Source organism: Hemiscyllium ocellatum, chromosome 2, assembly GCF_020745735.1.
Source record: "Hemiscyllium ocellatum isolate sHemOce1 chromosome 2, sHemOce1.pat.X.cur, whole genome shotgun sequence".
Classification (NCBI taxonomy): Eukaryota; Metazoa; Chordata; class Chondrichthyes; order Orectolobiformes; family Hemiscylliidae; genus Hemiscyllium; species Hemiscyllium ocellatum.
The window spans coordinates 35,472,583-35,489,591 of NC_083402.1; the positions used below are offsets into that span (position 1 = coordinate 35,472,583).

Genomic DNA, 17,009 nt, shown 5'->3' on the forward strand with positions numbered 1-17,009 from the left:
GTCCGGGTTCCCATGAGGTTATGGCTATTGCATTAATGTTGTTTTCTCAGGGGCTGTAGCTTAATAAAATAGTTGACTTTGGATACCACATTGGGAGATAGGCAAGGAGTTACATTCTAAAGCTGAAACATCTATAACATGGTTCAAAGTGTTTAGGTTAGTAGAAGGGGCATTCTTGTGTTGAACTTGTCTTAACCTTGTCCTTATTCCTACTTTCTGCCTCCTGTTAGCAATATGTTACCCACTGTAGAGCTTTTACTTTCTGCAATAGCTTTTGATGTGGCACCTTTTCAAATACTTTCTGAAAAACTAAATATAGTACATCCATTGGTTCCCCGTTTATCAAGAGCACAAGTTCCTTCTTCAAAGAACTCCAACAAAATAGTTGAATATAATTTCTGAATCACAAAACCCTACAATATGGAAAGAGCCACTCAACCCATTGAGTCTGCATCAACTCTCCAAAGGGCACCCTATCCAAACCCATCCCCTCAATCTATCCTCGTAACCCCACAGTAACCATGAAAAACCCAGCCAGCCTGAACATCCCTGGACACAATGGGCAATTTACCATGGCCAAACTATCTAACCTGCATATCTTTAGACTGTGGAAGAAAACCAGAGAAACCAGCTGAAACCCACAGAGACATGGGGAGAACATGCAAACTCCCCAAAGCTGAAATCTTGGTACTGAGACAGCAATGCTACCCACTGAACCATCATGCCGCTTTCTTTGACAAAATCATGTTGACACTACTGGATTACCTTGAGGTATCCTGTTTGAATGTCTTTAATAATAGCTTCCAATATTTTCCCTGTGACAGATGCTGAGTTGGCTGGTCTGTAGTTTTCTGCTCTTCCTCCCTCCTTTGTTGAATAAAGGTGGTACATAAGCCATTTTCCAATATAAAGAGCTTTCCCAAAGTCTGGTTGAAGATTTGTAGCTCGGGTGTCTGTTGTTGTGGTTCTGTTCGCCGAGCTGGAAGTTTTTGCTGCAAACGTTTCGTTCCCTGGCTAGGGAACATCATCAGTGCTATTGGAGTCTCCTGTGAAGCGCTGCTTTGATGTTTCTTCCGGTATTTATAGTGGTTTGTTCTTGCCGCTTCCGGGTGTCAGTTTCAGCTGTAGTAGTTTGTATGTGGGGTCCAGGTTGATGTGTCTGTTGATGGATCTTCTTGCCGTTTCCGGGTGTCAGTTTCAGCTGTGGTGGTTTGTATATGGGGTCCAGGTCTATGTGTCTGTTAATGGAGTTTGTACTGGATGATGTTCCCTAGCCAGGGAACGAAACGTTTGCAGCAAAAACTTCCAGCTCGGCGAACAGAACCACAACAGCTTTCCCAAAATCTAATGAGTTTTGGAAAATTAAAACTAAGATATCAACTATCTCACCAACTACTTCTTTTAAGATCATTGGATGAAATCCAGCAGGACCTGGAGACTTGTTAACGTGCAGTTCCAACAACTTGCTCAGTACTACTTCCCTGGTAATTGTAATTTTTCTTAAGTCAGTTCCTTCCTTGCAGTTCCTGATTTACAAATATTCCAGGATGCTACTCTACTTGTATCCTCGCTAGTGAACACCGATGTAAAATATCTGTTCAATTCATCTGCTCTCTCTTTATCTTCAGTTACTAATTGCCCTGATGCTTGGTCTATAGGACTTAATTTGATAACTTTTAAAAACTATATATAAATTGTTCCTATCTGTGTTAAGTTTTTGGCTAACTTTGACTTTTCTCTCTAATTTGTATCTCCATATGATTTTTTTCCCCCAATCTTTTGCCCATACTTGAAGAATTATGTCTTTCTTTCAGTTTGATTCCATATGTTTGACATTTTCTTAGTGAACCATGATGGGTCGATCCCTTAGAATGTTTCTTATTGGTTGGAACATACCTATTCTGCACTTTCTGGAATATCCCCTTAAATATTTGCAACTGCAGCTCTTTTGACCTATGCCTTAACCTAAATTACCAATTCACTTTCACTTGCTCTGCTTTCATGCTCTCATAATTGTCCTTGTTCAAATTCAAAACTGTAGTCTTGGACCCACAGTTCTCTCTTTTAAACTATGTGTAAAATTCAATCACGTTATGATTATTGCTCCCCAAAAACACTTTCGTTGTGAGGTCAATAATTCATCCAATTTCATTGGACAAAACCAAGTCTACTTTACTATCTGGTTAGTGTCAGAACATGCTAGTCTAAGAAATTGTCCTGAAAACGTTTGCTAGGGGGAAACTTAGGTATGACATGAGTTAACCTGTAAATCTACATGAGATAGAGATTTGTAGTTAACTTCATACGCAGTAATCATATAAACCATTTAAGATTCATTTTCATTTATTCTTATTCAAAAAAATAGGTTAGAAGGAAAGTTAGTCAATCTGCATAAATATGAACAAAGAAGATTTACAGCCCAGGAACAGGCCCTTTGGCCCCCCAAGCCTGAGCCAATCTAAATGTACTGTCTAAACCTGTCGGTCAATTCCTAAGCATTTGTATCCCTCTGCTCCCCACCTACTCATGCATCTGTCCAGACGCAGCTTAATTGAATCTACCGTGCCTACCTCTACCACCTCTGCTGGCAACGCGTTCCAAACGCCTTCCACCCTCTATGTGAAGTATTTACCACATGTAAATCCCTTAAGCTTTCCACCTCTCACCTTGAAAGCATGACCTATCGTTATTGAATCCTTCACCCTGGGAAAAAGTTTGTCTCTATCCACCCTGTCTATACCCTTCATGATTTTATAAACCTCAATCAGGTCCCCCCTCAATCTCCTTTTTTCTATAAACCTAACCTACTCAACCTCTCTTCATAGCTAGCACCTTCCATACTAGGCAACATCCTCATAAACCTTCTCTGCACCCTCTCCAAAGCATCCACATCCTTTTGGTATGTGGCGACCAGAACTGTACACAGTATCCTAAATGCGACCGAACCAATGTCTTGTACTATTTTAACATGACTTGCCAGCTCTTATACTCAATACCCCATCCAATGAAGGCAAGCATACTATATACCTTCTTGACCACTCTATCCAGCTGTGCGGCAACCTTCAGGGTACAATGTACCTGCACTCCCAGATCTCTCTGTCCATCAACTTTTCCCAAGGCTCTTCCATTCATAGTATAATTCGCTCTAGAATTAGACTTGCCTAAATGCATCACCTCACATTTGTCTGGATTGAAATCCATCTGCCACTTTTCCGCTAAACTCTCCAGTCTATCTATACCCTCCTGTATTCTCTGACAGTCCCTTATGCTTTCTGCTACTCCACCAATCTTTGTGTCATCTGCAAACTTGCTGATCATACCAACAGTGCCCTCTTCTAGATCATTTATGTATATTACAAACAACAATGGCCCCAACACTGACCCCTGTGGAACACCACTGGTCACCTTTCTCCATTTCAAGAAACTCCCTTCAACTATTATTCTCTGTCACCTGTTGCTCAACCGGTTCTTTATCCACCTAGCTAGAACACCCTGCACACCATGTGACTTCACTTTCTCTATTAGTCTACAATGGGGAACCTTATCAAATGCCTTACTAAAGTCCATGTATATGATATCAACAGCCCTTCCTTCATCTAACAACTTGGTCACTTCCTCGAAGAACTCTATTTGGTAAGGCACGATCTCCCCCGCACAAAAACATTTTGCCTATCACTGATAAGCTCATTCTTTTCTAAATATAAATAGACCCTATCTCTCAGTACCCTCTCCAGCAACTTCCCCACCACCAACATCAGGCTCACTAGTCTGTAGTTACCCGGAATATCTCTACTACCTTTCTTGTACAGGGGGACAACATGAGCAACCTTCCAGTCCTCCGCAACCTCACCTGTATTTAAGGATGCCACAAAGATATCTATCAGTGTCCCAGCTATTTCCTCTCATCCAGTCCTGGGGATTTGTCCACCATCATAACCTCTAGCATACCCAAAACATCATCCCTACTTATGCTTAGATCGTTACTGGATGGTATTTATTTATCTCAATTTGTACTACCAGTTTGTCAATTTGGTTTTGAATGCTACATTCAAATATGGTGCCTTAAGTATAATACTTCTATTAATTTTGTAACCTCTCATCTTCTCTGCTGATTTGCTGTTAAATCTTAAATCTGCCTTTGTCTGTTTATCATTTCCTACATTAATTCCTTCCTCTGTTTTTTTCCCCACTCTGATTCACCACAACTTCCCAAATTTGGGTCCTTGCTCCCCACTATTTAGTTTAAACTCTACTTCCATAGTTATGTGGTTCACAAGAAAACAACTCAAAGTCCATTCAGGTGTAGTCCTTATGTACAGATCCCACTTTCCCCAGTATTGGTGCAAGTGCCCCACTGACTGGAACCACGTATACTGTGAAGGGCTATTTATAGTTATTGTAACGAGTCCAGCAAGATGGAACTCATAGAATATGAGTTCCCAGATTGGGATGTTAATCTGGCCCAATTGGAGACCTCTGGCTGACAAAAAATAAGAACAGGAGTGTCAGACATCCTGTCTCCTCTGAGAGCTGGCTCAGTGTGGAGTGAAGGGAAGGACTCTGCTCTCAAGGGAAGAGGAGAACTGATTTTTTCTGTTGTTGGTTTCTTTACAGTAAGGAGCAGTTTTATTTTGAAGTTCTTTATATTGTTTATTGAGAGTGTTTGTTTGTTTTCTGGCTTTTTTTTGGCCTTATTGAAGCTGTGTTCAGCTGCACAGGCAACTATTACTATCACTGCTGCTGCTGCAGTTTGGGCCTGCTCCTACTGTTGGAGCCTAGACCTTGCCTGCACTGCTACTGCTGTCTGGGCCCACCTACACCTGGGACCTGCTCTGACCACTGCTACCTGGGCCCTACCCGCACCCAGGACCACTTCTACGGTGACTGCCTCTGGCTCCTGGTCACTGCTGCTGACTGGGCCCCACCTGCATTTGGGACTATTGCTGTTGCCTGGGTCCCACCTCAACTGCTACTGCCTGGGCCTCACCTGCATCTAGGCCCCACCTGCACCTGGACTGTTGTTGTTGCTGCCTGGGCCCCACCTGCACTTGGGCCTACCTCTGCTGCTACTGCCTGGGCCACACCTGCACCTGGACTGTTGCTGCCTGGGTTTACACCTGCTGTTGACTGGGCTCCATTGGTACCTAGGACTGCTGCTGCTGCCTGGGCCCCACCTGCATCTAGGCCCATTTCCACTGCTGCTGGCTAGGACCTGTCTGCACCTGGTACTGCTGCTGCTACCTGGGCCACAGTCACACCCAGGCCTACCTGCATTGCTGCTGCCTGGGCCCCAGCTGCACCTGGAACGCTGCAGTTTGCTGCCTGGGACTCATCTGCACCTGAACTGCTGCTGTTTGCTGCCTGACCCCCACCAACAGCTGGGCCCATATCTGGGACTATCATTGTCTGGGCCCAACTCCTCCATCATTGCTAAAGCCCACTGGGACTCGGGGCTGCCTGTACTACTGCCCCAGCCTCCCAGTCTCAAGATCACCTTCACCTAAGGCCCACGAAGAGGAAGAACACCTAGGGTCAGACAGCAGCACTCATGGTGAGCCCAAACACAGCAGGCCCAAGCCGCACCTATGCCGGGGTAGCCGCTGCCCTCGGCTCTACTGCTTCAGCAGTAGCTGCCACCTGACCCCCTTCATGCACCTCACCAAATGCCTGGGGGGTCAAGGCCTATCCCCACTTGAACATGACCATCGAGGCCTGCAGTAAAGCCATGGCTAGTATGGTCGGCCCACTAGCCATTGTCGCTGCAGCCAGAATGTATGGTATTTTTCCTAAGGACCGAACAGGTGGTTCACCTGGCCATGGAGAGGGGGCTCACTGTGGGCGGAACACACCTGCCTGTCGACCCTTTGGATGTCATGGCCCAGAGGGTCATAATCTCCAATGGCCCGCCCTTCATCGCCAGTGATCTCCTTCTCCCCCACCTCAACACCTTGGGGGACATCTGGTCAGGTGTCCAACCGCTCCTGCTCTGTCTAAAGGACCCTGCCCTCTGGCATATATACGCCTTCCGACGCCTGGTGTTCATTTGCCTGGCCTGGGAAGAGGTCACAGAATGCTTGTTCACCCTCCTCCACGAGGACGCAGCCTACCGCGTCTTCTGAATGGCACATGGTATGCGGTGTCACCTGTGCCGTGAGGTGGGGCACATAAGAAAGAACTGCCCCACGCAGCAGGCTACTCAGCCCACGCCAACGGCTGAGGGTAGCACCGCCACACCCACTCCCCCTCCCCCAAAGACAACACCACAAGCCCTAGCAGTGAAGGCTAAGCCAGAGGCTCCTAGTGCCTCGGCCTCTGGCAGGGAGGGGAGTGAGTGTCCAGCACGACAGAAGGCGTGAAAGAAGACCCAACGCCCCCATGGATATCACCCCATCACCTTCCCCAAAAATTGACCCTCAACCTGCACATTCTCCTCGTGTCTGTGTGGGTTTGCTCCAATTTCCTTCCACAGTCCAAAGATATGCAGGTTAAGTGAATTGGCTATGCTAAATTGCCCGTAGTGTTAGGTGGATTAGTCAGGGGTAAATATAAGGGGGTGGGTTTCTCTTCGGAGGGTCGGTGTGGACTTGTTGGGCCGAAGGGCCTGTTTCCACATTGTAGGCAAACTAATCTAATCTAAGTCCTGGGGGAGTGTCTAAATGCCGGAGAGCAGCCCCTTTCTTAGCGCAGGGTGGTCATTGTCCTGCTGCCAAAGAAGGGGACCTTCGTTCTTTAAAGAACCGGCGTCCGGTCTCCCTCCTCAGCACGGACTACAAAATCTTCGCTAGGGTGTTGACTTCTCGCCTGGCTTCCGTGCTGGCCCACATGATTCACCCGGACCAGTCCTACACGACAACATCCACCTGGTCCAGGACCTGATCCATTTCTGTCGACTGGCTGGTTGGCTGAGCGCCTTCCTGTCTCTCGATCAGGAGAAAGCATTTGACAGGGTCGATCACGAGTATCTGCGGGCATTCGGGTTCGGGACGCAGTTCGTCGCCTGGATCTGAATTTTGTACGCGGCCGCAGAGTATCTGGTTAAAGTTAACCGGTCCCTAACGGTGCCCCTTCACTTCGGGAGAGGAGTACGTCAAGGCTGCCCTCTGCCCGGCTAGCTGTATTCCCTGTGCGTGGTGTAGGTTGTCAGGGATGGTTCTGTGTGGCGCAAGCACGGGGGTGGTCTTCTCGGCCTATGCCGACGATGTGTTCCTCACTTTTACTGACCCAGCTGACCTGGGGAGAATGCGCAAGTGCCAGGCTGTGTACTTTGCAGCATCTTCCTCCAGGATCAACTGGGCCAAATGTTCCGGACTGCTGGTCAGTCCGTGGCGGGTGGACTCTCTGCCGGAGGGGTTACGGGGGTTCACCCATCTCCTCTGCCTGGGGGTCTATCTCAGCCCGGCTGAGGAATCCTGGCCGGCGAACTGGCAGGAGCTGGAGGCCAAAGTCTTGGCTCACCTAGGTCGCTGGACAGGATTGTTCTGAGTGCTACCTTACAGGAGTCGAGTGCTGGTCATAAACCATGCTATGGTACCGCCTGGTCACTTTGGTCCCTCCTCCTGGTTTTGTCGCTAACATCCAGAGAATGTTGACTTCTCCTGGGACAAAAAGATGCATTGGGTCACTGCGCAAGTTCTGAGTCTCCCTACTGAGGAGGGTGGTCAGTCACTGGTGTGTGTCCGCACCCAGATCGTGACGTTCCACCTTCAGACCTTGCAGCGGTTCCTTTACATTGAGCCTCCTCCTAGGTCGTGCGTCCTGGCGACATATTTTTTCCACCAGGGGTGTAACCTCAACTACGACACACAGCTCCTGTTTGTCGACCGTGATGGTTTGGAGGTCAGAACGCTGCCTGTCTTTTACCAGGATCTGATCACTGTCTAGAACATGGTGAAATCACGTCGCGTATACCCTCCGGCAGGAGTAGTAGCTGTCATCAGGGAGCCATTGCTCAGGAATCCACACCTCTGTACTCGCAGGTTCGAGTGGCTGTCGGAGGGGAGGGCCGTGGCGGCGAGGGTGACCAATGTCGGGGATGTGCTGGGTGGCAGGGGCTTGGGCTGGGTGCTGCTGCAGGACATAGCGAGCAGGGCAGTTGTAGACGTCCGGTACATGGCCACTGCCATCCAACGTCTTAAAACAGCGGTGCACGGACCCGATGTAGTGCACCAGTTGGAGGGTGCTCAGGTGTGCGATGGAACCATCCACACTTACCCCGGCCGGACGGAATTTCACATTGACCCCAAGGTCCCGTACTTCCCCCGGGAACCTGTGCCCCACAACCTGAGCCTCCTCTGGAATTTTAGTTTTGTCCCCTTTAAGGACATAAAAAGGTGGGCCCTGGATCGACTGTTGCTGCACACCGTCCACCTCTTCTTCCTCATCCACCGTCCGGACACTCCTTGGCGTGCCCATTTACCACCTGGTGGTGCAGATCCCCAGTGGAGGGCTCTCTATGTGGGAGTCCACCCCCTTTCTCTCGGGGATCTGGGGCGGAGGGTGCTGCACGCAGCGGTCCCCTGCAACCGCAGATTGCAGTGGTTCACAGACTCCCAGCCTAACTGCTTGTTCTGTGGTGCTGTGGAGTCCGTGGATCATGTATATATTGGGTGTGGGCGTTTGCACTCCCTTTTTGATATTCTTAAAAACCTCATTCTCTGCTTTTGGTTGCACTTCAGTGCCACTCTCCTGATCTTCAGGCACCTGGTACGGGGGGGGGGGGGGGAGTGGCAGGTCTGAAGACCTCCTCATGGGTCTGTTCCTGGGCCTGGCCAAACTGGCCATACACAGGTCCAGGCAGCGGGCCGTGGAGGGGGTTGTTAGTGCCGACTGCCTGCCCCACTTCCATGGTTACATTAAAGCCTGGGTGTCTTTGGAGAAGGAGCACGCTGTATCCACCAACACCCTGGAGTTGTTCAGGGAGAGGTGGGCGCCGCAGGGAGTGGAGTGTATTATTTCCCTCTCCAATTCTATTTTGATTTAATCCCTGCCCTCCCTTCACTGTTTGATCACACAGCAGTGCCCTTTGATGCTTGTCACTGGCCACTCAGGTGTTTCCTTTCTTCCTGGAGGTGTAAACTGAATAAAGATTGGTGCACCTTGTGTCTTTCACTGTGTCTCACATCTGCACACATACAATATGGGTGCTGGGGAAAAAATAAGCACTACCGCAGTTAGGTGGTAATGTAGGGATGACAGAAAAAAAGAAAACAAAGAATAGAAGTGTCAGAGATCCCAAAAAAAGAACAGAAGTGCCAGAAATCCTAAATAGAAATTCTCAATTATTTTTGACCTATCGCTGTTTGGCAAACCCTTGCCCATTTTATGTAATTGACCTTATTCATTTTATAGAATTTTATGGAAAAATTATTAAAGGTGGAGAGAGAATGGTATGGATGTGCTGCATCTTGATGGAGGAGATTAGCATTCTGTGATTTCAACGCTGCTCAGTCTTGTAGTGTTACTTATATGGCACTATGCCTGAGAATCACTTCCCTTTGAGACAGCACATTACAGAACAACTACAAAAAAAATTCTTCAACCCTTAAGTCATTGTCTAGAGGTTATTGAATCTCCAACAAGTGGAAATGATTTCTCCTTAACAACTGTATCAAACCCCTCATAAATTTGAACATTTCTATTACGTTTCCCCTTAATCTCTGCTGTAAGGACAATCCCAGTTTCTTCCCTTGCTCCAAATAATTGAAGTGCTTTATTCTAATACTGTATCAGTAGATCTTTGTGAATCTCCTCTTCAAATTCATGATATCCTTTCTCCAATGTTGTGCCCAGAATTGTTGATGCCTAACCAGTAACTTATAAAGTATTGCATAACTTCCTTAGTTGTTCAACTGGTGCCTTTATTTAAAAGCCAAGTGTCTCACATTAATATCAAAAGTGTCACAGATATTCCATCAAGGTGAGTATCACAGACAAGTCTGAATCTGTCCACATCTGGGTGACCTATTCCATACATACTACCTATAGCTCTGACAGAAGGTCTGGAAAAAAGACAAATGCATGGATAAACTGGGGCATGGCTCTGTACTGTCAGGCCAGAATTCTCTTTGGTCCCGTGGCTGCAGTTCAAATGTTAGCATGTTAATTCAGGTCAATACACTGATTGATGAATCCCTGAAAATTGATTATGTTTTAATGACCATAATTGCTGCTTATAAAGGATTCCAAATATTTTTAGAATGGGGGATGAAGACTTGAGTTTGAAATGCCTTCCATTTGTTTGCTGGAACTTGATTGGTATGTTGAATTGAAAATGTGTTGCTGGAAAAGCGCAGCAGGTCAGGCAGCATCCAAGGAGCAGGAGGATCGATGTTTCGGGCATGAGCCCTTCTTCAGGATTCCTGAAGAAGGGCTCATGCCCGAAACGTCGATTTTCCAGCTCCTTGGATGCTGCCTGACCAGCTGCGCTTTTCCAGCAACACATTTTCAGCTCTGATCACCAGCATCTGCAGTCCTCACTTTCTCCTGGTATGTTGAATTGGAAAGTTGGGGGTTCAAGTCCCACTCTTGAGTCTTAAATACAAAAATATGTGCAGACACAAAGGGAATGTTGCATTGACGGAAAGATTACATTTCAGGGAAGGAGTTAACCTAAGGACCCAGCTACTTCTCCAGTAGATTAAAAGATCATACTATTTCAATTAAGATCAAATGGGTCATCCTGGTGCTCTGACTGATATTTATCCCTCAGTCACACCACAACAGCAGAATACCTGATCATTACTGTAAAGCTATTTGTGTGCAATTCATATAATAGTAACTATGTTTTCAAGTACTACATTGGTTAGGATTTCCTTAGGTGCGAAAGGTGCATGCTGTTCAAATGATTTCTGTCTGAAGATTTTGGCCCCACTTGCGACATCGATTTTCAGTCAGCAATTATCCAATGGGACCTGGGAATGCAGTGCCACCTTGTGCCAGCTTCTGTACATTTTTTACACAATCTCCGAAAAACAATGGCATGGATGTATTTCATTTGTTAGAATTAGAATTAGGTTTATTGTTATATGTATTCAAATCCAGAGGTACAGTAGTACAGTGAAAAGTTCACAATGTCGCCCCACGTGGCACCATTTAGGTAAAAATCTTAGATACAAATAGAGAGATAAAGAAAAAAGTTGAAGTATAATACAGATGTTTTGTAGTAAGACTCTATTTTATTTACTTTCATATTTTCCTAGCGAGTGTTGCCTCATCTACTGCCAATACAACATCTCATAATGAACAATACAATCCAATTCAATAGTTCAAACAGATTCATCTTCCCATGACAATCTAACTAAAACTCCTGATTTTGGAAGCCTCTACTTATACTCTATTTGTCATTCTATATTACTTGTCCTTCTTTCACATTCTTCCTTTCCTTTCTTCTTGCCTTCTGAATTTCTCATCTGCAAGGCTTAATTTTAAAACTATGCAAGTTGGCATATTTTGAAATTTATTTACTAATTAATGGGGATGTGAGCAGCCTTCTTGAACTGCTGCAGTCCACATGGTATTGGTACACTCCACTAACAGAAAACGAGTTCCAGGATTTTGACCCAGAGACAGTGAAGGAATGGTGATATTGTTCCCAAGTCAGGATGGTGTGTGGTTTGGAGCAGAGCATGCTGGTTCCCATGTACTTGCTGTCCTTTTCCTTTTAGGTTGTAGCGATTACTGGTTGTAAGGTGCTGTCGAATGAACCTTGGTGAGTTGTTGCAGTGCATCTTGTAGATGGTTTTTGATCCCTCTGCTAAGGGGAAAAGTTTCTCCCTACCTACTTAATTTTGTACAATTTAATCAAATCCCTTGTCAGCCATTTCTTTTCTAAGGTATATAACTCCACTCTGTCTCGTCTTTCTTCATAGTTAATTACCTCCAGCCTAGGCAAGATCATGTGAATTTATTCTGCAGTGTCTCTAAAGCAATTACATCTTTCACACAATATGGCAACCAGAACTGCACACAGCTCTGGCCTTAATCATGTAATATACTGGGTCAAAAAGTGTGGCGCTTGACGGACATATGTCCGAAACATTGACTCTCCTGCTCCTTGGATGCTGCCTGACCAGCCGTGCTTTTCCAGTGCCACGCTTTTTGATTCTGATCTCCAGCACCTGCAGTCCTCACTTTCTCTTAGTCATGTTATATATTGGTTAATCATCAATTCCTTGCTCTTGCATTCAATATCTTGACTAATAAAGTTGGTATCTCATGCTTCTGCATCACCTTACCTACCTGTCCTGCTGCCTTGAAAGATTTATGGCCATGCACACCAAGGTCCCTCTGAACCTCTGTGCTCCACAGGGTCCTAAATTCAATGTGTACTCCCTTGTCTTGTTACTCCTCCCAATATGCATGCCTCACATATTTCAGGATTAAATTACCTTTGCATTGTTCAGCCCATCTGACCAGCCTCTCTGGATAGCCCTACAGACTAAGGCTTTTCTCCTTGGTTTTAACTATACCACTTATTTTTCAGAATAGAGTTAATAGCACATGGAAAAATATCAGTTGATTCAGAAGAGTCAATATGGATTTGTAAAAGGAAAATCACATCTAACCAATTTGCTGGACCTTTTGAAGAATTAAGAGTTGTTGTGAGGGCAAAGCTGGTATATGGTGTCCGTGGATTCCCAAAAGGCATTCATTACAATACCACACAATGACCTTACTTATGAAGAAAGTTATCAGACATGGAATAAAAGAGTCAGTAGCAATGTGGATACAAAATTGACAGAGATAGGAAACAGAGCATAATGGATAATGGTTATTTTCTAGGCTGTCAGGTTTGCAATGGAGTTCCTCAGAGTTCTGTATTGGAAACCTTGCTTTTCCTGACGTAGATATAAATGATTAAGATCCTGTGTGCAAGGTGCAATTTCAAACTTTGTGATGACAGAAATCTCAGAAGAATTGGAAGTTGTGAAGAAGACAATGTGGAACTTTAAAAGAACACTGACACTTGGATTGAGTGGGCAGATGATGTTCAAGGTGGAGAAGTGTGAGGCGATAAATTTGGTACAAAGAACATAGTGAGACCAAATAAAATAAACAATATTTTTCTAAAGCCTGTGTCAGAGAACAGACGCCTGGGTGTATATGTACATAAGTAATTAAAAATGGTAATACAGCAAGAGAGATCTGTTAATAAAGCATACAGTATCCTAGACTTCATTAGTAGGAGCAGGGAGGTGGTTACAATGAAATTATTTGGCAGCTGAAATATGTGTTCAGAAAGGATGTTCTTGCTTTTCAATGTAGGCCAAAGGGCCTGTTCCTGTACGATATTAATTGCAGAGAGTCCAGAAGAGCTAAAAGATTTGCCAAATCCTGAGGAATAACCAGTAAAACTTGCAAATGACACATACAACTCCAACTTGTTTGTACAGTGTCAGTGCTCTAATATAACGAATACAGTCATTTCCAAGTATAACTTTAAAAAAAACTTTCTCCCTCTAGGTGCCCAAAGGTAACGCATTTACAGTAGTAATCCTTTTCTGATAATTAGACTGGTGATGCTTCCATGGCTTTCATCTGTCATTGTTCATCTCACTTATTTCGCTCATTGCAGGCCAGCTTTTTGTTAATTAAAAAAAAACACTTTATTCACAAACAAACATATTTTTATGTACTATATAGTTACGGAAGCCGTCGGATCTGTACTGTAACATATGGATAAATAAACAAACACTGGAGTTTGAGTCTATATAACAAACAAACCCAAGGCCTTTCTTACTTATATTTGTGGAGCAGTTTCTTCTTGTACCACAACTTCCTAAATTCAGGAGTTTTTTTGGAGCAGGGGACGAGGGACCATACACGTGTCCTGTTCCTCTTTCTTATGTTCTTACCGTGAATGTGCATTAAGCTTTTTTTAAAAAAAATATAACCAGGAAAGCAGCTTTTTTCCACCCGCTGACCAGGGCGGCTGTGGGCAAGGGGCGTTTCCATGGCAGCCGCTGGATCACGTGACCTCGCTGTCAGCTGACCTCCTCCCCTTTCACCCCCCCTCCCCTCACATTTCCGGTGTCGCTCGAGTAAGGGCCGGCTGGCCGGCAGCGAGGAGTTTTGAACGTCAGACAAACTAAATTAGCCCATTTACAGCGCTGTGGCAGCTGGTGCCCGGGATATAGTACGACAGCCCCGAGGGCGAGTATGGCGACCAACAGCATATCCTACAACGACCAGGGCCTGGGAAGGGAATCGACCGAGTTGGGCCAAGAAGCCACGGCGATGACTTCAGGAGGAGGGGCAGGAGCTGGCTTTCGGCTCTTCAGCGTAGACTACAAGAAGTAAGTTAAAGAGTGACTGTGCGCCGCGTTTTACATACTCCTGCTCCGTTCTCTGACACGGGAACTCTTTCATGCTTGTTATGGAACATAGTTTTCGTGCAGGATCTTTTGGCAAACTTTTTCCAGGCGCTAATCAGTGCGCACAGGCGACTAAACCTTTCACTGTGAGCAAGTACTTGGTCCATTACATCCGTACTCTTTCCCAACTTTCGTTTTAGGTTGAAGTGCTGTAAAATATTGAGTGTGACCACTTTACAAGCTTTTCCACGATGAGAGACTCTCAGTTGTGACAGCCTCGAAGGAGGCCATTTGGCCTGTCATGTTTGCATTATTTCTGAATGAGCAGTCCCCTTGAGGCTATTCCTTGCTATCTCGCTAATACTATACAGCCTCTCCTTTCAGATCATGGTCTACTTCACTTTTAGATGCTACAATTGAACTGTACCCTAGGACAATTTGTTTCAAATTGTTGACAACTTATTACAAAACTCTTTTCTTTCTCACTGTTACTACTTTTGCACTTTCAATCTGCACCCTATTGTTCCAGATCCTTCCAAAAGTGTTATTTTATTTGCCAATTCTACCATGTCAAGTCACCTAATCCTAAACTTTCTCTTCAAATGGAAAGCAGTCCATATAACCGAAGTTCCTCACTCCTGGAACCGTTCTGACGAAGGTTTTGTGCATTCTTTCCAATGACTTCCTCTCCTTTTTTGTAAAGTGTTGTTATTGGGGTAAAAACGATGACTGCAGATGCTGGAAACCAGATTCCGGATTGGGGTGCTGGAAGAGCACAGCAGTCCAAACAGCATCCAAAGTGCAGTGAAATTGACGTTTCAGGCAAAAGCCCTTCAGGAATAAAGGCAGTGAGCCTGAAGCGTGGAGAGATAAGCTAGAGGAGGATGGGGGTGGGGAGAAAGTAGCATAGAGTACAATGGGTGATAGCTGAAAATGTGTTGCTGGAAAAGCGCAGCAGGTCAGGCAGCATCCAAGGAACAGGAGATTCGACGTTTCGGGCATAAGCCCTTCTTCAGGAATGAGAAAAGTGTGTCCAGCAGGCTAAGATAAAAGGTAGGGGGGAGGGGTGTTGGAAATGCAATAGGTGGAAGGAGGTCAAGGTGAGGGTGATAGGCGGAGTGGGGTGGGGGTGGACAGGTCAGGAAAAAGATTGCAGGTTAGGAAGGTGGTGCTGAGTTCGAGGGATTTGACTGAGTCAAGGTGGGGAGAGGGGAAATGAGGAAACTGGAGAAATCTGAGTTCATCCCTTGTGGTTGGAGGGTTCGTAGGCGGAAGATGAGGCGCTCTTCCTCCAGCCATCGTGTTGTTATGGTCTGATGATTGAGGAGTCCAAGGACCTGCATGTCCTTGCTGGAGTGGGAGGGGGAGTTGAAGTGTTGAGCCACGGGGTGGTTGGTCCGGGTGTCCCAGAGGTGTTCTCTGAAATGTTCCGCAAGTAGGCGACCTGTCACCCCAATATAGAGGAGGCCACATCGGGTGCAACGGATGCAATAGATGATGTGTGTGGGATGGCGTTTTTACAGGTACACCTAGACTACACCTCCTCCCTGTAAAAACGCCATCCCATATTCCCAATTGCCTCGACTCCGCTGCATCGGCTCCCAGGAGGACCTGTTCCAATACTGTACAGCCCAGATGGCCTCCTTCTTCAAGGACCGCAGTTTCCCACCAGACGTGATCGACGATGCCCTCCACCGCATCTCCTCCACTTCCCGCTCCTCCGCCCTTGAGCCCCGACCCTCCAATCGCCACCAGGACAAAATCCCACTGGTTCTCACCTACCACCTCACCAACCTCCATATACAGCGTATCATCCGCCGTCATTTCCACCACCTCCAAACGGATCCTACCACCAGGGATATATTTCCCTCCCCTCCCCTATCAGCATTCCGAAAAGACCACTCCCTCCGTGACTCCCTCGTCAGGTCTGCACCCCCCACCAACCCAACCTCCACTCCCAGCACCTTCCCCTGCAACCGCAAGAAATGCAAAACCTGCGCCCACACCTCCTCCCTTACTTCTCTCTAAGGCCCCAAGGGATCCTTCCATATCCGCCACAAATTCACCTGCACCTCCACACACAACATCTATTACATCCGCTGCACCCGATGTGGCCTCCTCTATATTGGGGTGACAGGCCGCCTACTTGCGGAATGTTTCAGAGAACACCCCTTTGACACCCGGACCAACCAATCCAACCACCCCGTGGCTCAACACTTCAACTCCCCCTCCCACTCCACCAAGGACATACAGGTTCTTGGACTCCTCCATCGCCAGACCATAACAACACGGTGGTTGGAGGAAGAGCGCCTAGGAACCCTCCAACCACAAAGGATGAACTCAGATTTCTCCAGTTTCCTCATTTCCCCTCTCCCCACCTTGTCTCAGTCAAATCCCTCGAACTCAGCACCGCCCTCCTAACCAGCAATCTTTTTCCTGACCTCTCTGCCCCCACCCCACTCCGGCCTATCACCCTCACCTTAACCTCCTTCCACCTATCGCATCTCCAACGCCCCTCCTCCCTACCTTTTATCTTAGCCTGCTGGACACACTTTCCTCATTTCTGAAGAAGGGCTTATGCCCGAAACATCGAATCTCCTGTTCCTTGGATGCTGCCTGACCTGCTGCGCATTTTCAGCTCTGATCTCCAGCATCTGCAGTCCTCACTTTCTTTTTGATGAAGGTGATAGGTCAGGG

The 17,009-nt window shown here is 46.4% G+C and overlaps 1 protein-coding gene across 2 annotated transcripts in view; it reads left to right on the forward strand.

Annotated features, from left to right (window-relative positions):
- The first annotated feature begins 14,021 nt into the window (after window positions 1-14,021).
- ap3b1a (adaptor related protein complex 3 subunit beta 1a) overlaps window positions 14,022-17,009 on the forward strand; it is a 309,270-nt gene continuing 306,282 nt past the window's right edge. For both annotated transcript variants that reach the window (XM_060835806.1, XM_060835815.1), the window contains exon 1: window positions 14,022-14,294. In XM_060835806.1, the coding sequence (XP_060691789.1) occupies window positions 14,158-14,294 (137 nt within the window). In that variant the 5' untranslated portion in view covers window positions 14,022-14,157. The remainder of the gene's footprint in view (window positions 14,295-17,009) is intronic.